At 39.1% G+C, this 24,528-nt stretch overlaps 3 protein-coding genes across 6 annotated transcripts in view; all 3 read left to right on the plus strand.

The window, feature by feature from the left end:
* The window catches only part of acsl6 (acyl-CoA synthetase long chain family member 6), a 39,518-nt gene extending 28,429 nt beyond the window's left edge, over positions 1-11,089 (plus strand). For all 3 annotated transcript variants that reach the window (XM_071460508.1, XM_071460507.1, XM_071460506.1), the window contains exons 12-21: positions 2,902-3,036; positions 3,530-3,664; positions 4,256-4,351; positions 5,239-5,311; positions 7,890-7,978; positions 8,437-8,553; positions 8,688-8,831; positions 8,979-9,080; positions 9,191-9,262; positions 10,049-11,089. In XM_071460508.1, coding sequence (XP_071316609.1) covers positions 2,902-3,036; positions 3,530-3,664; positions 4,256-4,351; positions 5,239-5,311; positions 7,890-7,978; positions 8,437-8,553; positions 8,688-8,831; positions 8,979-9,080; positions 9,191-9,262; positions 10,049-10,189 — 1,104 coding nt within the window. In that variant the 3' untranslated portion in view covers positions 10,190-11,089. The remainder of the gene's footprint in view (positions 1-2,901; positions 3,037-3,529; positions 3,665-4,255; positions 4,352-5,238; positions 5,312-7,889; positions 7,979-8,436; positions 8,554-8,687; positions 8,832-8,978; positions 9,081-9,190; positions 9,263-10,048) is intronic.
* Positions 11,090-14,075: 2,986 nt separating this feature from the next.
* On the plus strand, positions 14,076-17,844 carry LOC139607695 (uncharacterized). The gene is made up of 8 exons (XM_071460804.1): positions 14,076-14,399; positions 14,573-14,676; positions 15,716-16,064; positions 16,151-16,285; positions 16,519-16,558; positions 16,698-16,753; positions 16,904-16,974; positions 17,058-17,844. Exons 1-8 carry the CDS (start codon positions 14,309-14,311, stop codon positions 17,454-17,456), a joined length of 1,245 nt encoding a protein of 414 aa, XP_071316905.1. The 5' UTR covers positions 14,076-14,308; the 3' UTR covers positions 17,457-17,844.
* A 721-nt stretch (positions 17,845-18,565) lies between these two features.
* The window catches only part of fnip1 (folliculin interacting protein 1), a 41,199-nt gene continuing 35,236 nt past the window's right edge, over positions 18,566-24,528 (plus strand). For both annotated transcript variants that reach the window (XM_071460836.1, XM_071460837.1), the window contains exon 1: positions 18,566-18,773. In XM_071460836.1, the coding sequence (XP_071316937.1) occupies positions 18,682-18,773 (92 nt within the window). In that variant the 5' untranslated portion in view covers positions 18,566-18,681. The remainder of the gene's footprint in view (positions 18,774-24,528) is intronic.

Genomic DNA, 24,528 nt, shown 5'->3' on the forward strand with positions numbered 1-24,528 from the left:
GTAGCTGTGTGAACCAAGTTTCTCTTAAGCCTTTACACCAGTTGCAGGAACCTGGGTTGCTTTTTACATGATATGTAAGAAATGGAGAAACTACAGGTTACTTGTATATAAGCACACTGAATGACACAACATTCACCACTGTATGTCCAAATGAAACGCTGCGTTGGAGGATTTCCCTTGCCTTTCTGCCCTGGCAGGGTCAATTGTTCCTCAGAGATACAAGCAAACACACCCATTAACAGTGAAATGCAGATCAAGCAGAGACATAAATAATGAAGGTTGCATCAGATTCTTTATGAGACCCTTTGTGTTCATGCTTAAACCACAGCTTTACACCTCAACAACATGATCCACTCACACAGGAAACATTAGCACCGCTGTCTACAGTGCAGCCGTTCTAGCTTTTCATGTTTGTGTTTTTTTTGTTGTTGTTGTTGTTGTTGTTTTTTTTAATCATCACACCCAGATGCATTAGTAGCTTGGTCATGGTCAGCTTGGTGTGGCGGCCATGTTACTCTCTTTAACTGAGACCAAATGAGAAGTTCATTTTCAAAATATTTCATTTTGGGGAGAACGTTGGTTCCTTAATGTTTGGAGTTTAAGGTTTCAAAAACAGAACTGATACTAAAATGTGTATTCTGAACCAATTCCTATACTGGCAGCCCTTTCAGTCTTTCATCTTTTATTTCCCGCCAATAGTTTCCATCCAAATTCTGACTAAATGTTGACAGTAAATAGGGCAGTTAGTCTCCAGACCTCCAACAGAGACTGAGCAACAGCAAGAGGAGGTTGTTTTTACTCAGATCCAGTGAAGATAAGGCCTTTCAGTCAAGGCTGTGGGTTTTGCTCACATCATTTGTCATAACTGATTCTGGATCAGTCTCAAAACTTGACATCAAGCATTAAACAGCTCAAACAGGATGTAGTGAGACTGCATTTTTTTTGTCTCCTTAACTGACCTTTAGCCTTGCTGAGCCTTTTAATTGTCCCTAAATATTAGGTATTGTTATTCCATTAAGTGGATTACTAAGGGTGTATATTAGTGCGTGTGTGTGGCTAATCGGGTTGTGTCAGGTTGAACCAGCCTGGTTTGTTTGCATGCGCAGCAGCGTTGTCGGCAACGTGGGACTCAGACACAGGAAATCACCTAACTTCCCTTACAAGGCAGCACATCAGGTCACACAATAGAAACAAGTTCAAGAGTCTCAAACACGCACACAAACACACCACACTCCATATCTAAAACCAGTGGTGGCTCAATCACAGGGAAAGGAGAGGGTGGACCCTCTGTTTCTCTGTGTCCTCAGATGGCCTCAGAAACAGGAAGAGGGACGCATACAGTGCAGTTTTGTTTTTTGTTTTTTTACAGCCGCTTGACAACAAAGGATGTGTGCAGGGTTAATTCTCAGCCAGTCAGTGGAAGTGCCACAATCTGCAAGGCATGAGAACATGACACAAACTGAACATACATTAAAATACGTTTTGTGTCAGTTTGTACTGCAATTTTAATAAGTCTCTGAGTTGCAGCAAAATATTCAAACCGCACATCAGTTTTCTCACTTTTCTGATGTGTTGGTTCTTGATTTGAGTCAGAATTGTTAGCAGCACACAGAGGCAGAAGCAAATGAGTAACGCGTCACTTCATCTGCTGCCAACTTGGGTTAATCTTCTCTGAGCATAAAGTGCTCTCTAGTGTGTGCATTACATTAATCTGACAAGACTATGAGAACATCCTGAAATAACATTCCTACATAATTGTTCTTTACATATGATATATGAACCTGGTACAGCAGTATGATATAGGTGTGCTATGTGAGTGCTATGTAATGTTAGCTGTCATTTCTTTATCCACACTAGGAAACTGTTCTATAGAATATCAAGGAATGTGATTTCTCTGTTATAACTTTTATAGTACTAGTTATTATATTCCTGAATGTTTGAGGATTTCATGGTAGATGTCGTCCTTCCCGCATGAGGTTGTTCCATAGGTCTGATATATGTGGGGCTGAGTGCTTTCTGATATTGGCTACAAATCTATCACTGGTTACTATCAGATAAACCGATGGGACAAGGGTTTCTTTGTTCTCTTGAATGGTATAAAAAGGGAGTTTCACACTGTTGTTCTGGGGACTCTCCACTGACACTAGGCCTGTGTATGTGAACGGTCCACTAATCTTGCACTAATCTACTACAGTGTTTTGTGTGTTAGTTATTGATGATTTTCATGCAATTTCCACAACAATCTCCACAAATAGCTCCACCTTAACAGCTTAGCTCTTAATACTGCTTCACTTTACTTGTAGAGGAGAGTGTTTACATTCTATACTGGTACTTTTACTTACTAAGTAATTGTTCTGTCACTGGCAGTAACGATGAATGTCTTCCACACACTAGTGTTTTTATTGTAGCTCATTTATAATAAAATAAAGTGTGTATATCGCAACACACATAAGCTCTTCTCTATTTCTAACAACCACTGAATGAGCACTTTCCAACGCATCTGGAGGATGGGTAAGAGAATCCAAACACTTTACCACAAGTATGATGATGATACATTAACTGGTATTTCACATGAGTGACCAACAAGTGCCTGTAAGTTTATTTGTAATTCACCCATTCATAATGTATCTTATCCTGTGAAGCACAATTAGTTATTATAAAATTCTGCACATAATGAAGAATTTTATAATCATAAAGATTCATCTTCTCTCTAATGCACTTTGAACTACTGTAAAAAAGTGCTATGAGTAAAGTTCGCTTCCATTAATTGTTGGTTATGATGTGAATTTTATTACTACATATATAAAATCCCCCTCACAGAGCTGAGATTTTCTGTGTACAATATAGCAGATTGCTAATAGCTTTAAGGTCATTATTTGTGTTATGCGTCTGTCTCCACAGTCTGTGGTGTACTGCCATGGAGGACGAATCGGCTTCTATCAGGGTGACATCCGTCTTCTCCCAGATGACATGAAGGCCCTTCGGCCTACCATTTTCCCTGTGGTGCCTCGACTGCTCAACCGCATGTATGACAAGGTGAGATTATACAGGACAGATGCAAACAGGGCTCTAAAGGAAACAAGCAGTTTAGCTTGTTAAATTTCCTGTGAATTTCTCAAGAAATAAAAACAGCTGTGGAGATTGGGACTGTCAGGATAAGTGACTCCTGCCCAGATCCCCAGGGATTTGTGGTTTGAAAATCAAATGAAATTGGAAACCGCTACTTTCATGAGTCATACTAGTCTGCTAATACTGTAGCTGTGGTTTAGGGATAGAATGAAGTGTTGATTTTCCACAATGTCTTCAGAAATACATGTTCTATAATACACAGAGGGAGAGTTACAGAGAATCATGTAAGAGGACAAATCAGTTTTGTTCTTGCTCTTCCCTTGGATTTGCCTACTTCCTAGTAATTTCAGGGCAATTTGCATACATACATTTACATGATATCCACAGCTGGCAAGAGAAGGGATGGTTGCCAACCAATCCCAACCAAAGCATGAATGTTTTGTTTTTGTCTCCACTGCAGATCTTCAGCCAGGCTAACAGCCCGTTAAAACGTTGGCTGCTCAACTTTGCTGCTAAGAGAAAAGGTGCTGAAGTCAGTAGCGGCATCATACGCAGCGACAGCATCTGGGACAAAATCTTCTTCAGTAAGATTCAGGTAAATAATGTTTCCTCTCCCTGAACCAAAAGTGGGGGGTCTATCTCATTTCAACATGTGCCACTGTGGACATCTATGACATTAGATGGAATACCTGGAGATCCCAGCTGAGGTCACAGCCATACATTTTACAATCACTACAGGGTTTTTGAGCTGTGAATGATAACATAATCAGATTTTCACCCATTCTTAAAAATCAAATGTACAACAAGTGGGTGTAAAAGACTAGCAGCTATCACAATTGCTTGTATTTACCCTGTAGTTTCTTTCAATGTTGTGATAAACCTCTTGGATAATGAAGTTATTTCTTTACATTAAAATATTCATGGCTAAACCAAACTCAGCTCATCTGCTGTATCTGGGCTGGCTGGGTGTGGTTAGTTTAGATTTCCCTGACAAATGAGCCCACAAACTGTCATCAAATTCAGTCAAAGTCTTGCTAAATCCTGTTTGGTGCACAGAGGTACAGAACATATCCCCCGTCTAACTTGAAACCAGTGAGAAGAAAAAAAGAAAAACAATAATCTGTCATGTAAGACCCCCACCCCCCCACCCACCTCCCTATTGATCATATGTTTCCCCTCTGTACAGGCGAGCCTGGGAGGAAGGTTGAGGATGATTATAACTGGAGCGGCTCCTACCTCGCCCAGTGTCCTGGGATTCCTCAGAGCAGCTCTGGGATGCCAGGTCAAATACAGACGCATACACACACACACACACACACACACACACACACACACACACACAGACACACACACACAATGAAACATGTAACGTAATGAATTCTCTAAATCAAAATATAATAAATATATGCCTAATCCTAAGCCTTGGTCTAACCTTTAAGTGGCTATAATCTATATTTCTATAATAACAATTTATCAAATGGCAATGTAAAAACAACGTGAAAGGAGTCACTCATTGCAATGAATCTAGAGAAAATTATTTACAGAGCTACTCTCAGCTCATTGTTTAACTGTAACTGAGTCACAGTAGGCAGCTGCCTTCTGCAAAAATACTGCTTTGTACACCGCCTGCTCAGCACCAAATGGCAGACAAAAACAGTGAACTACTTCCTGGTGAACATGGTGGAACATTTAAAGAGAGCCAGAGCCAGATATTTCCCTGAGTAGTTAGTAGAGTCCACAACCAGAGCATGACCAAAAACAGAGCGTGAATACTGAATTTAGATTGATCAGGTGACCAGAAACATGACTTTTGTTGAATGATTATATTTCCCTATAACCACCGGATGAGTAAATATACAGCTGTTTGCTGATAAATTCTCCATATCAACTTACAAAAATGATGACATGTCATTTCCACTGCCCCCACGTGGCCAAAAAGCAGTCTAATCCTAAAGCCCTGTTAAGAAGAGGGGATCAGACAAAATGTCCTCAGTCTCAAGGTATAAAACCTGGTCCTTGCATAGATAGGTACAAACTGTGTCTGACCAGCAAACAGTATATGCACTGACACATGTCCCAAACTACACATTCACATATGAATACAGTATGTTGGCACACACACATCCTTCACACACCCCTCCTCTCAACATTGTCTGTGTCTGTGTGAAGGTGTACGAGGCGTATGGCCAGACAGAGTGCACAGCTGGCTGCACCTTCACCACACCTGGAGACTGGACCCCAGGTGAGCCAAGGTTTATGCAACAGACCTAGACAGCTGGCTTCATCTCTGCCCAACTCACTGACCCTGTTTACTTGACTGCGGTATCAGTCCAAAGGTCTCAAAGTGATGTGGCTGAGTCATAATTTTCGGGCATTAACAGCTCCCACACTGTAATAGTGTTCAACTGAGGTCACTGTGTCTATAAACTGTGAATTCCGTAATTACTCCTGCTGCTCTAATCAATCGTCAATCTAAATTTTTTGATGATATGGTGCAAAACTGTAGCTGTGCTACTCAGACAATGACGCAGCCTCTCGTGCCTTATCACCTCTGCTCCTGATGACCCATTTATAGACTCTCAGGGACAAAAAGCAGGATGTGTGTGTTGTATCCAGTAGATTGAGGGGAAAAAAGACGAGGCCTTACATGGTGTGACAGACAGAGAAAACAGAGCTGCTAAGCCTCATTATCAAGTGTCATAATGCCTGCTTAAGTGACTGCCAATATCAACAAGCAGGTATAAAAGACTGTAGCTTTCATAACTGCCTGTATTTACTCTGTAGTGTGCCACATTATTGTGCTTAACCAGTTGGCATTGAGGGAAATTTTCCAAGTGACCTCCAGGCACTTAACACAACTTTCTCTGTTTTTTTACAGTTGTAGGTAAAATTATAATAAAATAAAAGAGTGCATTTTAATACATCAGCTTTGTTTCTCAATTGAGCTGCACATTCAGAGCAATTCAGTTTGTCTGTTGAGGGTCAATATTACAACAACTAAATAAAGACAATAATTATTATTATTACCAATTAATTATTGAATGTACATACACAGATAATTGTTATTCTAAGGTTTCTATATTAAGCTTCAGATCATTCTCTCAAATAGTTTCTAAATGTTTTAGAAAATTGAAGTTCTATATGGAATTGCCAAAGTTTGAGAATACTCAGTGTTTCAATGCAGCAAATAGTTTGAGAGCCCAACCCAAAGTTGTTACAAAGAGATCGACACTACTTTATTTTAATGTAGTTGTTGGAACAAGTAAACAAGTTATGAGAGCAGGATACAGGAGAACTGGATGGTGTACTGTTTATTCCAGTAACAGTTAATAACCCAGCATGAATGCTGAAAAAAGTTTTTCAGACCTCTGAATGTTCTGTGCCTTTTGCCCAAGCACCTGCTCAGTCACTGTAGTTTACGCTGTGTAGACAGAGCTTTAACAACAACTGGTTTTGTGTAAAAAAAGGTGAAGTGATGAGTCAGGATTTTAGTAATTATATGGATTGTGCACACTTTGATTTGGAGTCAGATTTTAAATCTTTTGCCAGCATGTTAGCATTAGTGGTTTCAATATATGATCATTAATGGTAGTGTGATTATTGTTTGTCTTTTACATGTCACATGCACAGAGGTTTGCTTTGAGGTTTTGTTCAGGCTAATTCACTCGATCATCTGTTTTGTCTCTCGTGAGCCTCCTGGCTTTAGCTAGCATGACTAACAGCACAGTATGGCCATGTGGTAAAAAATGAAGGTACCTGCAAAAAATGACTTAGAAGTATCTCAGTTTTATTGTTGATGAATATAAAATATCACATGACCTTTGGCCTTTACAGTATAAAGCAGCTGCTGCAGTTTGTGTAGTGTATTCTTTATCATTGTCTGACTTTATTTGTATGTGAATCAGTACAAGAATTAATAAATGTATTATATGTACAGCACATGCAGTCAGAAAGGTTTCTTTGAAAGAGTAATTTAATCTCCTCCTCAAACACAGACACAGCTCAGCTAGATCTTTGACTGGAAAATCTACTGTGGTGAAACTCTGCTTATGTTAAACTCAAAAGCTCCTCAATTAAAATGCACCCAGCATAAAAGGTAATGACTAACATTTCAGAAGAGGCACTGAGAGATCATTGTTGGATGTGAACTTTCTCAAGTGACTCTAAAAGAGGGCAGTAATAAACTTGGTTTCTCTGAATTTGACTGAAGGAAAATAAAAGCTTATTCCTCCTCATCTGCACATATAGTGCTTTTAAAATTACTGACTTTAAAATGTTCTCTAAAAAGTACAGGAACATGAAGAAGGTACTCAGTTACAATGGCAGTGGAGTAACTGCCATTACTGTTCATTAAACATAGGAGGTTTCCTCTGCTCATGATCACATATTTATTTAGAGGAAGGATGGCTGAAACAAACACCTACAAAGAAATGGCACGAGTTGAATCATTGCATTTCAGAGTGGTAGATGGTATGTGCCCAAGTCTGTTGTGCCACTATTAGATAACACTGGCCATGGAAATGCAGTCTGGCATCACCCCCTGCTGCTCAGTTGTGATACTTCTGGATTTCTTTGAAAAAGGATGTTGACTGATCTTACTTCCTTCTTTTCCTTTAGCTGTGACTGACATGCTAAAAACAGATTTTTGATGAATGTGTTATTCTTTATCTGAGGAAACTCATTCAGTTGGCAGTTTGCAGTCTCAGCATTGACAAAGGCAACAGTGAGGGGGGATCGCACTGTCAAAACTGTGAGGAAAAAAATGAAAAAACTGAAGAAGCTGCTGAGTTCCTAATCATGTTTCTTGATCTGACCATTAGGTCATGTCGGGGCTCCGCTGCCATGTAACCTTATTAAACTGGTGGACGTTCCTGAGAAGAACTACTTTGCCTCGAAGGGAGAGGGAGAGGTAAGCAACATGATTTTGAAAGAAAGAGATATACATACTGTACACATACGTATGGGATTATGTGTGTGTGTTCATAGCAGTATCCACACATGTTTAAGCACATTTACAATTTTACAACGTCACTTTGACGTAGGGCGTATACCTAATAGGCAAGAATGCTCTCAGCAGGCATCCCCGGGTCGAATTCCGGCCAGCCAGGTTCTTTCCTGTATGTCATTCCCCTTCTCTCTGTCCCATTCCCTATCTCTCACACTTGTCCTATGAAATAATGAAGGCATAAATGGCCCAAAATAATGACTTTAAAATTACATATTTTACTAGAGCAGAAAGTAATAAAAGGGTATTATCCTTGCAGACCAAACCTGCATTAGTACAGGAGATACAGTGTATATATTTTATAGTATACATATTTTTCTTCCAATCTCAGCCTCTTTCTACGTTTCTAATCTTCCATCTAGGTCTGTGTGAAGGGACCGAACGTGTTTAAGGGCTACCTCAAAGACCCAGAGAGGACAGCCGAGACGCTGGATGCAGACGGCTGGCTCCACACCGGAGACATTGGAAAATGGTTACCTGTACGTACATGCAGCTTACATTAGATTCCAGTATTTAGTCATGTCGTAATAATGACTAAATTATTTTATGTTGTATAGCATTTGCTTTAAATAATTAATCCTGTTTTCTCTTCTCAACTTCTCCTCTCCTGTAGAATGGCACGCTGAAGATCATTGACAGGAAGAAGCATATCTTCAAGTTGGCGCAGGGCGAGTACATCTCCCCAGAGAAGATCGAGAACATCTACATTAGGAGTGAACCTGTGGCACAGCTCTATGTCCATGGAGATAGTCTGCAGGTCAGTACATTGACAGACTCACACCCAAATACACAGTATCTTAATGCCCGATAGACCTTAGTATGAACTAAGTCTTCTGTTGCATTATTAGGATGAATTAGTAAACATTCTACTTTTTCCCCTTATGTATGTGTTTGCTCTTTCCAGTCCTGTTTGGTGGGCATTGTAGTTCCTGACCCTGAAGTCATGCCCGAATGGGCCAAGAAGAAAGGCATATTAGGTACCTACAAGGACCTCTGTAAAAACACGGTAGGTGACTCATCAAACCCTTGCTAGATATAATAAACCCTCAGATATCATTGTTTATAATAGATGTTGTAAAGAGTTTAGGGAAGATAATTTTCTGCTTTTGTCAACAGGAACTTAAGAAAGCAATCCTTGAAGATTTGGTGCGTCTGGGCAAGGCCAGTGGCCTCCACTCCTTTGAGCAGGTAGGCAGGCAAAAATATACATGTATACATTATAAAAATATTTGGTTTGCATTTTAGAGCATTTTCCTTAGTTCATTTACAAAATATGTACAATAACCTTGGTCTTAGGGCTATACTATGACTGTATGAATACATCTTCATAGGGACCAAGAGTTTCTCACAAATCGCTCCAGTTGAGTTACTCATACGTTCACAAAAAAATATTTATTCTGCAGCAAATTTTTATATATACTGTGGTTATACCTAATCACATCGTAAACATTTTCATCTTCACATATATCAAAGACCATTCCCTGGAGAAGTAGGTTAACCCAAAAATATTTATTACAGGTCTTATTTATTTATTTATTTATTTATATAGTACATTTAAAACATCCTCAGTTGACCAAAGTGCTGTACAGACAGTACATAAACCAATGTAACACAATAAATTAAAAGTAGCAAGAAAACAGTAAAACAAAAATATTTATTACAGGTCTTATTTATTTATTTATTTATTTATTTATATAGTACATTTAAAACATCCTCAGTTGACCAAAGTGCTGTACAGACAGTACATAAACCAATGTAACACAATAAATTAAAAGTAGCAAGAAAACAGTAAAACAAAAATATTTATTACAGGTCTTAAACCAATGATTTTGTTTTCTATAATTATATTGCCTTAAGTTTACACTACACTGGGATCTGTGTCTATTCATAACCAAGGAAGCTTGTAATAACTTCAAGGAGACTTTTGAGAATCTCATTCAACATCTTTTGATTTTTTTTTCTTTTTGTATTAAGGTTAAGAACATCTACATCCACAACGAGATGTTCTCCATTGAGAACGGCCTCCTGACTCCAACACTAAAGGCCAAGAGACCGGAGCTGAAGGAGTTCTTCAAGGGGAAGATCGAACAGCTCTACAGCAGCATCTCCATGTGAAGGCCGGCGGACCTCATTTTCCCAGAAGCATCTTAGCACTAAGATCTGCTTTGACCGTTGACCTGCAGTGGTCAAAGAGGCTTAACGTGTTATGGGAAATCAAGCCAAACCTGGCTCTACTTTGGAAGATTTAAAATGCCTGAATAAAAACACATCCAAGAATGAAAGTGAAATACAATGCACATTGTCATATGTATTTCCTTTTTATGTATGTTTTACTGTGTCATAAATACATGAAAACATATGATAGTTATTTAGCTTTGTAGAACTGATTTACATTGTGACATGAATTTTCCTGCTGCATTAAAACCAAAGACTGCAGGATGGATGAATTTTGCCATACATTATATTACTACTACTGTCAACTGTCACTGTCACTTGTTCTGACAACACAAAAAAATGTTTTTTTTAATTACTCTATGGGGAGACCTACTGTGAGTGGCCTTTTGTACCTGGAAGTTATTGGCAAAAACTTCGAGACTTTCTGTTCTCGTCAGCAGGAGGAAAGTTATGTACTGCAAAATTCATCAGTCCTGTAATCTCACGCCCATTGTCCTGTCCTCAAGCTGTGATTGGACAGTTGGTTGGTTTCTGTTTTTGTTTTTTTAATTTTGGCATCCCTAATGTGTTTTCCTTGTTTGTGTTTTTTCAATGTAACAAGTCATGACAATATTTTGCATTTAGTAATGGCAAGTTTAAGCTACTACCTGCCAGACAACATTAATGCAGTACACCTCTTCCTTTTGTTTTGTGTGTTATGATTTGTTATTAATACAGCATAGAGGATTCATGTCACAATAAAGAACAAGACAGAGAGCTAAGTAATTTTAACATGCTTTTCATTCACTTATGACCTATTAAATTAAAAAATACACATATAACGATGTGTATTGTTTTCGACGTTCTTTGTTTAATATGTTTTTGTGTAGACATGTTAAATCTTCCATATACTGCTACCTGCTATCCACCCGGACAAACCATCAAATGCTCTGTCCCCAGCTGCAGAAACTCATCAGCACTTTTACGTTGAGAAGTCCACTCCCACTTCCTGTCACACTGCTTCTCTTCTCTCCTCCATCAGTTTAAACCTACCAGCCAAACACAACCAAATTCCACAGTTGTTTCGACAGCAAGCGTGATGTCTTTGTGTTTAGTGTAGCTCAAGGAGATGTCTAGATGTGTGATAATACTGACACCTTGTGGGGCAGTAATGGACATCATCCCCCCCAGTTGAAAACAGTATATTTTCATTTGATCAAGCAAGCGTTTGACAGCATCTCCCCTGATCTGACACAACAAGGATTGAAGTTATGTTCAACCCAGACATCATGCAACTAGATCAACACCAGATCAGAATTAAAAGAATAGCATAGTAAGGTAAAGAGAGTAGCAGCTCTTGCCTTACAAATCATTGTTGTCCACACGGTTCCATGTGGAGCCACATCCAAAAATCACTGTTCATGTCATGTATTCACTCACTCATTCAGTCATCTCTACATGGCTGTGATCAGCAGTTTAGCATGCATGCTCCCCGTTTATATGGAGGACTGGCCCACTGTAACAATCATCAAAGTTCACACTGCACAGCTGACAAATTTGCAACTTTCTTTTCGTCCATCTTTGCACAAAGAGTATGTCAGGTCAAAGAAAACAAAAAGAAATAACGCAAAGCCAGGGCTCAGGGCAATGCATGCAGTTTGCCCTGCAGTGGTGGGACCGTTAGCATCTGACTTGGAAAAGGCGAGTAATTCTTTGTGGCCATTAATAGCAGGTTGTACTCAGCTGCCCACAGCCACTGCTGCTAGTGCAAGGCTTTGTAACGTAGGCAAAGCTGATGAACTCCACTCACCGAAGGTAAACAGAACAAACATCAACTTTTAAACAAACGATTTTTTTGAAGGTGTTTACACATAGAAGTAATGTATAGGCTTTTTAAGTTGATTACCGTCCCAAAGCATAAACAATGTGGATGTACATAAACGAGGACAGCTAGATGTAAGCATATTTATTAAATCAGTGGTTTGAATGGATTTTTTTTTTTCTCTCTTTTTGCGTGTAGTGAGATGAATTGTACTTATTTATTTATCTATTCTGCTGTAAAATGGAATCAGCACCATATCCTTGTAATGATTGAGTGCAGCAATAGGGATGAGGGAGGGTGGGGAATAGGACCAGGGCAGTGAAATAAAAGATATTCTGGAATGATTTTAAACGAGTGTCTTTTTTCTTTCTTCGTGGTGTTTTCAAGGCTTTTTGCGTACAGTTTTTTTTCTGAAGTTTCTCTAAATGTACAAATGTGCTTTTGTGTCTGTCTTGAAGCTGGTGTGAAAAACAAAATAGATAACTCTCAGGACCAGCAGTGGTGAGTATGCAGTTTGTTTACTTATGTAAAAGTACCAATGCCATAATGTAAAAGTACATGCATTTTAAACCTTAGGTAATGGAACAGAAATATCATCAGCTAAATGTGATTAAAGCATCAAAATTAAACAAATTAAAAATTGCCCTCATAACTGACATATTATTATAAATTGAGGTTTTAGATCATTAATACTTATGCATCATTGCATAAATAGCATTTTAGCTGGAGCAAGTTTGAACTATTTTCCACTTCTTCCCAATCCAGGGGTCAAAGGATCACAAGATTGTATTTATATTTTTGGATTATTCTCTTTTCTGTGCTTTTTTGGCCATAAAGCTCCCACACAAACTTGGGAAATACTGCTATAGTCTTTAAGAGTGAACTGTATGAAGCCTATCGTGTTTTTTTAAATGTAGAAAACAAGTACCTCAAGTGAAATGAAAATGAAAATACTCTAGTAAGTACCTCAAAAATGTAGTTAAGTAGGCTGCAGTACTGGAGCAACTGTACTTAGTCACTTTCCACCAGTGCAGACAAAAATTTTAATATATGTTATTATAATTAAAATTTGACATTTGCAGAACTCAGACAGTTGTGGTAAGTGGTTGAGCATCTGAATCAATTTGTACATTCATGGCTCACCATTGGTTATTTCTCCCTCATTTTTTATCTTCTATGCAGATGACTGAAAGAAACTGTGGACAAGTGTGCCAGATTTGGATTCAAATATACCCAAAACTAAACAAATAATAATCTCACCAAAGCACAGACGGTCTCCCAACAGTCATACATGAAATAATTGTTTATTTTGTGGAGACCTACAAATATCTGGGAACTCTGTTTGATGACAGAGTGAGATTTAGTGAAAATAAAGAAGTGAGTATGAAAAAGGCTCACCAGCATCTATACTGCCTACTTACTATTAAACTGTTTTTTTTTTTTGTTTGTTTGTTTGTTTTTTGAGTAGGCTAAATACTGAAAATGATTTATTTCTCCTGAATTAAAACCCCAACCCTTTCAATGGGACGAGAACCAATGCAAGTTGTTGTTAACCTCAGCTCTTCAGTCACTGGCAAAACACAAAGCACAGCTTAATACTGATAAAATCGGGAATAAAAATCATAATAATATCAACATCAATGACCCAACACATGTCCTTTATCACCACTTTAAGCTGATGCCATTATGTATTTTAGATTGCCTGCACATAAAACAAACAGTAGACTGGTGAACAGTCACAGTACAAGATATGGTCAGTTTACCTTGTGTATAGACTGATAAATGCTCTTTTGACTTCTGCTTGACCTAATATGTGCCTGTGTAGTGTTGGACACCATAAGGCTCGAATAAAGTAGGCTATTGTGAATTAAATTGAATTGAATTGAATTGAATTGATTGAATTGCAGTTACTATCTGTGACCACTAGAGGCTGGTGATAGAGAGATTACAAATCTGATAAATATAGATGCTCTATAACAACTTCCGGTCATGACTTTCAGAATAAAAAAACAAAGTAGATAGTACTGACATATCAGGATTGGTCGCCATCAGCCGCTGATTGACAGATTGAATGTGCAGGTGCGCTTGGTTGCTAAGCACCGCACAGACAAGGAGACAAAAAGTTGTCGCTAATTCTGGCACCGAGTCAGGAGTTATTACCGTTGCTTTATAGTTTAGCCTCTACGAAATCATATTTTTTGCACCAAATCAAGATTGACAGTCGGCCGAGGGGTCTGGAAATCAATTTATTTGTGACGATGGGACGAAACATGAGGCGAGTCAGTCGTGACAGTGGATTTACGAAGAGGCGAGGGACACCCACGAAACCAGCGCTGAGCAGGCGATACAGTAAGAAACACACTGGTGTCAGTGCAGCAAGGCCACGGTGGACACACAAAATACATGTCTGACCTTATTTGTTTGAGAATAAAGCTCCAGGAGGATCTTTTTCTCATAAATATGAACGTCCTGTTGAGTAGGGGGTGAGTCAATATATGCACTTTTTGCTTCAACACTCTCAGAGCACAGGAGACTTCTGCCCAGCAAACATTATGAGACACTTCCAGAGCAGCCTGAAGTGGAGGAGACGATTGTCCCCACGGTCAAACCAGCCAGTCCAGAGTTGGTGAGTGTGCTGTTTCAGAGATAGTTATGTACAAATATCTGTAGAGCAGTCTCTTCAGGATTACATGATATACAAAAACCATGTTCCCCTCTGTTGTAATACTGTGAGGGCAAGAAGGGCCGTGGCCAAATTAACATTTAACATTAACAAAATGTGTTTCCCTATTTCCCCAGGCACCCAGGACCCAACTAGTATTCATCATTCAGTAGAAATGATTGAATGATTCATTTATTTAAGTGACAGAAAATTAATTGCCAACAATTTTGATAAGTGACTAATATTTTAGAATAATTTTAAAGCAAAAATGCCACCAGCTTAGCAAGTGTGAAGATGTGTTAGTTACCCAGTTTTCTTTGATAGTATATTGAACATCTCTGTATTTTTGACTGTCACTCAGACAACTAAAGCAGGTTCAGTAACTTGGGCTGTAGGGAATAATAAGGGCTTTTTTTCATGATTTGCTGACATTTTATACATTGAACAATACATTTTCAAAGAAAAGAATTGTCAGAGTTATCGATAATGAAAATAATTGTTGCTTTGAATCTTACAATTCCTCTATGATAGAATAACACTGCCTTACCTGAGGTTTCTTGTGTGTGTTAATTTACTGACACAGAAAAAATGTCATACAATGAAACATCAAACAAATGAGCTAAATATAAACTAAAACAAGGGCAGTCTTAAGACTAGATTTTGACAGATGGTCTCTCTACAAGACAAGGCCACTGGATGGAGAATGGAGGAGCTGTTATAGTTTGAAACGTCTAACAAATTTGCAGTTGATCATATTCTGTAGACCCAAATAATATGGAGACATCCTGGGGATTTTAGATCCCCTTGGGGTCTCCTGGGCGGTTGCCTGTTTTGCCTGAGGTCAGGGAGCATTCATGTAGCCAAACACATTCAGCCATTAGCTGTATGTGGATAGCAGATCCTTTCTGAGATGCTTGAATTTAAATTTCAGCTTATTTTTCAAGGTTTTTCAAATTTTCTTTTGTTTTACTGTCTCCTCCTTTTCTATGCCTGTCCTCTACAGGCACAGACTAGCATTAAGCCTGTCCACTGCAAATCAGCGTTACACTTTAGCGGCCCTGCATACCCTGAAAACCCCAGGCACACATCTATCTTGGCTGCCACTCCAGCCACAGTGTCACCGGCATGGCACCCAACCGTTCAGATGATTCCTGACCCAGAGGCCTTTAAAGGTGGTGAAATGCCAGTTAAAGATGAAGAGCAAGACTTGGCAGTGACTCCTGAAAGCATCACATCTTCTAGCATAGAGACAGACACAACTTTCAACTTTGATGATGATGATGAGGAAGACCGTTCCTTTGCATCTTCAAGCAGCCTTCTTTCACCAGAGATCCTCAGAACAGAGAACTATGGTGTGTGTGCATTTTTATAGATCCACAACCAAGTTATGAGGTTGTTCTGTTCTAATGTTGTGTCTTGTCTTATTTTGTCTTCAAAGTGGAAACATTGACTTTCCCCATAAAGGAGGAGCTGCTGGATCTCCATCTTCACATAAAAAACTCCACCTTGCTGGATGTGAGCCACGCTGAGACCATCCACATGCATCATACCCCTGACCTTTCTACCATCATGGGTATGTATGAAAAAAATCCCACATGCATTTTTTGTTGTTTATTAAGAAATTTGCTTTGTACAGCTCATTTGTACAGCTAGGATACTTAGACCCACATGCAATAATGGTTATAACATAAGGTATGATGATTGTCCTAACAACAGAAAAACTGGATGTAACCTAATTTGATGTCCGGGTGTTATATCTTAAACAACTGACAAATGTCTGGTTTTGAATTAAACCTTTGTCTGTAGGTGCCTCCACGGTTCTCGCTGAAAAGAACTGTGACATCAGGTGAGTTTGTCAGTTGAATTTCTTCTGGCAAAAGCCACTTAATATGCAAGATTTTCTGTGTTGTTACTTGACAGGTGTTGTGTGGAACACTGATTTACATGATCAAAACAGGTTCAATAACCGTCTTTTCTCTTTGAAGCAACCGCAGAGGACCTGAAGCTGAGATTAGCATTCAAACAGACTCATTCCGACCCAGTAAGTACATTATGCTCATCAAATAGTACACTCTCATACTGAATCAAATGCTTATGTAAATTATAAATGGTTTTCTTTCTAGCATAAAAAATACACACTTTACAATGAATGTAAATCAAAGTCAGTAATTTTTTGGTCTCTGATCTGTAGACAGTCAGGCACAAGCATTCAATTGCAAAACCACAGCAAAGGCAGGAAAGACACCTGGCTATCTTTCACAGGTAATCTAAAATATGATGTCTATGTATTTTATTTTTGTTTAAATCAAAAGTAGTCATTGACAAATATAATTTGGCTCTCGCAGATCGCCAGCAAAAGACCTATTTTATGCAAGAAGAAGGTGTCGTTCAAAATCCCCATCATCGCTGAAACCTTTGAAGCAAAACACAGCCCAGCCACCAAATTAACCATTCACAACGCCAGTGAGTCATTCCGAACAGCCAGTCCGGCTGAGCAGACGAAGCCTGATGCAGAGACATCTAAAGTGGGCAAGATAAATTTCGAAGATGACGCACCACATCTAAGGGTGACGCTGAAAAGGCCTGTAAAGAGTAGCCCAGAGAAAGCCAAGTTCTTTGACTTTGTGAGTGATACTGACAGGGAAGTGTTCTTTCAGAGGATGAAAGAAAGGTGTGTCAAACTAAGATGCACCCCTTTATTTCCTCTCACAGCTTCTAAGCACACAGATGCTTCTGTTCGCTGACATCCGAAGCCAAAATATTGTCTGTAAACATGTGGCTTTTCTCCCATAATCAGTATCTAAGGTGTGTATGTGAAATATCCTGTAAAAGAGTAATTTCTGTGTACTTCAAAACACTTCATTTGTATTTCAATGTGTTATTTTAAAAGAATGATTTAATTATTTAAACGGACACCACAGCCTTTCTTTTAAGTTTGTGTCTGTTTACCATATGACATGAACATTTATGGACACATAAGTGATAAGAGTTAAGTTCTCTTGCTTCTGTACCTGGCCTTACCTGTTAGTGGCTTAGCCAGTTAACACAATTAGTCCTTTACATATGTTTATGAAAAGTCACTATTTTCACATGATGTAAGAACCCAAACCCCAACCTCCATCACCACACACACTAACTAACTAACTAAATAACTAACTAACTAACTAACTAACCACCCACCCATTTCCGTTTTTATTATTAAAAAGTGTGTGGTGCAATGTAACCACTAGATGTCAGACCTGCATTCTGTTCAACAACTATCCTTTTTATTGTTCTGGCAACGATTGATTTTCTGTTTTATATGTGAAATATATATGTCGTTTGTGATCTTTATCTGCATTTTTATTTTGTCTGTGTTCATGCCATAAGAGCTTAATCTAAACATTCCATGCAAGCTAATTGCAAAGTTTAAATGTATGTTTATTTAAGGTATTTGTGTGAGATATTCTGTATTTGTGAATCATGTCTTTTTCAAAATGTACTTATTTGTGAGCGTCAGAAAATGTATAAAATTAAAGAATGTACAAGACATAAATAAATAAATAAATAAATAGGTTTGTTGCATACCCCTTTGTGTTTGTCATAACACAATTACATTTTTGCACTTAACTTTTCTCATGTGGGTCTTTCGTAGATCTTTAACAGTGTCTTGCAAGCAGCTCAGCAGCCGCACTTGTATGATTTTCTGTGAATAAATTTCATGCTGTCACGATTCCCGACAAAACATCAACACAGCGAATCCACTGACCACGTGGTACCAGGCCAAAAATAACAGCCAATCAGGTATTTTGTAGTAACAGCAGCGTCCGGTCAGCCAATCAGAAAAATGTAGTGGGTTACCAAGCAGCCCCTGTGACTAATGCCTGTCATATGACTGTGACATCCATGGAGACAGTTACAAGGAACAAGATTTGCTCTTGGATTTGAAAAGAAAAGAGACCTTCTGTACCGAATTTATTTTGGTACAAAATGCCTCCGACTCTCTTCCAGAAACTTTTCAACAAGAGAAATGCGTTTTCGTCGCCGCCCCCGAGATGTAGCAAAGAGGACCCAGCTTTCAGGTATCTATACAGTCTGTGTGTATGTTTGTGGTTTGTGTGTAGCGTTGTACGTGTGTGCGTTAACGTTACTTATGACTTTTCCCCGTGATGTGTGGAGCACATGTGTTTTTGCGTGGTGAATACGCTGGACTTGGGGGCACTTTTATACATCGACGTTGTGTGGTTTTGTTCATTTTTACATGGACGTACCAAAGTGCAGGGAGACGTGGGAGACGTGTTGTGCCTATTGGTGAGGTTAGCTAACATGCTAATGCTAGCTACCAGACGCTAGCAGGACTGCAGCAACACGCTGTCTCTTGGTGGGACTCGGCTTACCTCATTAGCTAGCACTTTTTTTTTTTTTTTTTTGCTCGTTTACACAATTATTGCCGATGGTATGCTGTTGATGATACACTGATAATAAGTTGATAATAAACATTTCCTGCCCCCCCTGAAGTATGATATAACCGGTTATCGGTGTCATCGTTTAGAAGTTGCAGAAGCAGTGTCGTGCTTTCTCCTTTGTCTCCCCGTGTCCCCCTTTTGTGTTTCTTTGATAACATCAGCTTAAGCCTGCATGGTAATAAGAAAACAGCGAGGCAGCCTTTTGACAGCACAGTCACGCTATTTCGTCGCTTTTCGTGAGCCATAGCCCCGATAACTTTGAGCAAAGTACAAGTGGTTTCTCTCAGTCATGCCGGCGGTGCTGTAGTCTGTGCAAGTGCCGTCAGACAGCAGAGCGGGAGGACACTGTGTGCTCTGTGTTGGCGCACATGTGATCACTTCAGTCGGCCACTGGTGACAGACAAGATCCACGGCAAACCGGGTGTTAGGCTCCGTGGACAGACTAGAATGGGCATGCACAATGCATTTTTCTTTTTTGTATAAATAATAGCTTGTGTTCAAAGCGAGAGACACATATGTCTTTCGTTTTAAGGAAATACCATCATAAGTCTACATTACACCAGTGGTGCCTAAAACAATCGAAAGATTGTGTGTCCCGATTTAGTATTGAGCACTGCGTTGTTGTTAACCAGACAAATACAACCATATGTGAACATCAGTAATACTTATAATTAGAATATACCCGGATTTTATTACTTAACACTACATTGTTTCCACTGAACAGCTTTAGTGGATGTGACACACTGTAAGGCAGTCTGAAACACATGTGTCTGTTTGCATAAAATGCATCACATTGTTACATCATCTGTATTGTAACATGAAATTTTAATTTTGATGACAGGCCTGCCTTGATATTGGGCATTCCTAGCAGAGAGTGGTTCTTGTTTTAAAATGGAGTAAATGTTGCATGTATTTTAAAGGAAAAATGTTTTTTGATTTAACTACATCCATGCAGCTAAAGCATGACACAGTGTCACCATTAGCAATGTAAGTGCTTGTTATTGAAATACCCTAGGGTTAAATTCAACCTGACTGAGCAATGCATCACTGAGCTGGCTACTAGGTTACTCTATACTCCCTCAGTTGATTTGCAGTTTCCCTGTGTATGTTCTTACACGCATTCTGGGTCAGGGTCAGGTCTGCAACCAAGGGGAAAGTGCTCTTTTTAGTTTTAAATACACTTGCATTGGAAAATGTTGCTCTGGACCCGTCACCCGTGGTGTGTGTGTGTGTGTGTGTATATATATATATATATATATATATATATATATATATATATATTTATATATTTCAGAGGACCTGAAAGCTCACCTCCTTGTGGTGCTACTTGCACTTTGGCCCATGGCTGTACCAGAGCACGTTCCACGGCCATAAAGGTGCCCTGCGCCCAGTGATATAAATGCTGTGTGTGTGTGTGTGTGTGTGTGTGTGTGTGTGTGTGTGTGTGTGTGGGGCTGGCTGGCTGGCTTCAATCCTAGAGCAAACAGGCAGGCAGCAGGCGTTTCTGTTAACTCAGTGGTCAGCTGTGATGGAGAGGACACTTGGCTGGAAACAGGAATAGGCTAGCACACATATTTTGAGTTAGTTAGAATTGAGAATGAAAGAAAATCGGTCAATAAGGGTGACTGTTTTAAAAGAGAAGAAGAAAGCATCTGATAGATGGTGTAAAGTGGATGATTAGAGAGGCTGAGTGGGTCCAGTTAGAGGAAAAGAGTTGGAGGAGGATTGCAGAATTTTAATAGGGCCTTGAATGATGGGAGAGGAGAAAATAATGTAAACATGGTTTGGATGGGCAGAATGTGAGGAGACAAACATAGAGGAGAGAATAAGGTGTGACTGTAGACAACTGACTAAGGTGGACTGCAGCTGACCTACCACTCTTTTATTTGTTTGCGCTCAGTAATGCTTTTGTAAGGGAGCAGATATTATGAATCAAGCTGGTTTTGTATGTTGTTGCAGTCCTTTACGACTAATACTTTGAAGACAGTCACTCAACACCTGCAGGTTGTCGCAGATTAACCTTGTCCCCATAAAAATAATAGTAAAGTACCTGCATACTGGAATCAGAATCCCCCTTAATCTTTTATTATCAAAAACACCGACATGAAGGAAAAAAATCATGAATGCACTAAAATAGTGTCTTTATGTAGTCTGTCCCACAGTCCATTATTTTTGATACCCTGCAGCATCTGAGCTGGGAGAACATATCACATTTGAGATGTTTGTGCAGAGTGTATTTGTATGTATTTTGGTGTAGTTTGAAATCAAAATACTGATGATATCAACGTAGTGGAGCATTGCTAAAAATAAATGCACTGATGTATACAAAATGTAAGAAATCATCAATTATGATTGTGTTTTTTTGCATCCAAATATCAGTCTCGGCATCAGCCCAAATATCCAGGAAGGGTAGAGTTTTATCTAGTACTGAATAAAACTGTCAGTGATCTTACTATCCTACTAAGCAAAACATATGGAGGTGATCAAAAAAGTAAGTAATAATATATACATATATATTTTGCTGTTTAGCACCCGGTTATCCTGCATAATGCTTCATCCAAAGATCTGTCACAGCCGAGCCCTGCAGAATACCACAGAGGGCAGCAGGTTGGATGACCCTGCAGGGAAAGCCTAAAGAGCCTCTCCTGTTTCCCTGGCTGCAGCACCTGACCAGGGACAGCATACTGTACATTACACTGAGAGCTCCTGGCTCATCCTTTAGCCAGTCAGAGGACTGATCATCAGCCAATAGCTTTGTCCTCACCCACGCTCAGACTGCTTGTTCTGGCTGCCCCTTGCCACTGCTCCCTGCTGACGAAACTTCCTTTTTGACCTGGGCTGTAGAGCTCAGTATAACTGTTTGTGCTGTGATATGAAAATGTGTATGTGTAATAGGATGAATGTAGGTAGTTGTCTTGTTTATACACATTATTTCATCAGACCTTAAAACCCAAACTGGATGTGTTTAAAAAGGGGTAAAGTGGTGTCAGAGCAAAGTATTTCATTTTTACAGTACAGTATTTTATTTACAATTTTATAGAAAATTGTAGAAATATAGTAATAATATAAAGTTTTATACAAATGAGGTGACACTGATGAACTTGTACTGAATATTTCACCCTGCATCTGAAATTTAAAATGTGATATAAACTCTTGTAATCCTCTTCCACCTGGGAAAATGCATGATGTCCCATATTGCAGGACAAGATTTTACACCATCAGATGTATTTATTTATAGTGATGCTTTTTTCCTTGGTAGTTTACAGAAGTAGTGTCTCAGGTTCCTGATTGCCGTGGCGTCCTTCCTCTGCGTACTTTCAGAATTCAGTGTGTCATGTGAGGCTTTCATCAATCTCAGGCTGTCATGTTTGTGGGACGATCACATGGCTGCCTTCTCAGTCACTGGAATAAGCCTATGAGTTGGATGAGTAGGGAGAGGTGTGTGTGTGTGTGTGTGTGTTTGTGTCTGCTTGCAACATCACAATCCACGCCACTTTTGTTACTCGTGCATAAGTAAAGCGATTCAGTGTCATGGATTCATGTGTATATATTATAACTTTGCATTGCAAGGGTGCATGTTTTTGCGTGTGTATGTGTTTGTGTGTGTGTGAACGCTGCAGGCCTGCCAGGGTTCTGTAAAGACAGCGGCTGTCATCAGGTTCCTATCAGGGCTATTTTAAGTGGCCACACTTGGGCTTCTCAGAACTGCAGGGTCATGGTAAAGATATAGTTTTACGTAAAAGCTACACGCACACACAGTAGCATTCTGGTGAGTGCTACTATGTCAGCTTAACATCTAGTTAGGCCTGGGTGTCCTCTTAACTTTGTGAGGAGGCTTATTCAAGTGCTGTCCACATTACACACATTGCAGGGCGGTGAGCTCTTTTAGGCGTATTAATCGGTTTCTGTTGATGATTGGATAGTTATTAGGCCTTTTGAGATTATAGTTAACTGACATGTGACCTTACCAAAATATGACAAATTTGAAATTCGGAGAAATTTCTAGTCTGTATTATTTGCAGCTTTTGCAATTCCCAAAATCGCAATAATAACAATGTGTTTGGTAATGACAAGTTTCCAGTTTCACAGCTAATGCTGATACATGATACAAGGGCAGCAGGGCCTCACAAACCGTGCAAAGATACAATGCATCACATACTATGGACACCAGACTGTGTTACTACTCTACAAGTGATGTGAACATTTAAAGACCATTGCTTTTTGATTATATTCAGTTAAATCAACTCAGTATACATTAGACACACTTTCCCATTCAAGTGTGTCCAAACTTTTGACTGGTACTGTACATTCAACATCCAATGAAGACTTGTGTTTGCCTTCTTATTGCCTCCACTGTTTGTCTTGAGTTGCATATATTATTTTCTTTGGATCATAATGTATTAGTACACTGTTCTTAAACACTAAATGTGGTGTACATTTTTTTTAAATTAAATTTTTTTAATTAAAGCAATTTACTTTTTTTTTTTTTTTTTTTTTTAGTCGCTTCTTAAATAAATGTATAAGAAATGGCTTATTTGGCTGTTGTACATTATTTTTTTGTTTTTTCTGGGGCCACCTATTCTAAAAATATATATTATCAAAGCACAGTAAGGCACAGTAACATAAATATATGGTTTGCTCATTTGCTGTTTCTTTAGCCCTGAAGGTAAAAAAAAGAATGTACATTTTTACAACTCTGAGTAAATCATGAAACCTTATCATGGCAGACATAGTGACGTGGCATTGCACGTCCACAGATAACCAGCATCGTGATTCGGTTGCTGGGATCCTGAAAGTCAAACAAGAAGTTCAATCTGTCACATCACCTAATTAGCCTAGTTTCAGTCTCTAAATGAGAGTGGGAGAAAGAGTGAGAGAAATGACAGGGAGGGAGACGGCAGTGGTTTGAAAGAGAGGCAGGATGTGCTGACTGACAGTATAATCCCTTCGCTTTAAGGCTGAGCAATTAATCATGTAGATCATATGACACTTTCCAGCCCTTTGATTACTAAATGGAGATAAGAAGAAAGACAAATATTCATGTGTAATCTTGTTGCAGTAGTCATATTGATGCAACCTGCACAACTAAATTGACCATACACCCTGATGTCTACATAGTCTCTACCACTCCTGTTTAGTTAGATGACTTGTTCATGTGATTCTTTGTGAGACACAGTCATACGTTCATTACTCTCATCTCTCCTTTTTCTGTCAAGTCTTGCTGATTGTGACACAGCACAGAAATAGCCTTAAGGTACACACAGTCATTAGATCACACACACACACACACACACACACACACACACACACACAATGATAGAAAAGCACAAGGACACATATTAATCTTTAAGTTTTTAAAAACATACACTCC

This window comes from Trachinotus anak, unplaced genomic scaffold, assembly GCF_046630095.1.
Source record: "Trachinotus anak isolate AG129_WGS33_773 ecotype Australia unplaced genomic scaffold, CSIRO_AGI_Tana_v1 ptg000024l, whole genome shotgun sequence".
NCBI classification, from domain to species: Eukaryota; Metazoa; Chordata; class Actinopteri; order Carangiformes; family Carangidae; genus Trachinotus; species Trachinotus anak.

What these genes read in the sequence shown, in the direction of transcription:
- LOC139607695 (XM_071460804.1), top strand. Translation starts at nt 14,309, where the DNA reads ATGGGACGAAACATGAGGCGAGTCAGTCGTGACAGTGGATTTACGAAG. An exon ending in AGCGCTGAGCAGGCGATACA is followed by an intron (nt 14,400 to 14,572) that starts GTAAGAAACACA and finishes CAACACTCTCAG; the next exon opens with AGCACAGGAGACTTCTGCCC. An exon ending in TGACCTTTCTACCATCATGG is followed by an intron (nt 16,286 to 16,518) that starts GTATGTATGAAA and finishes CTTTGTCTGTAG; the next exon opens with GTGCCTCCACGGTTCTCGCT.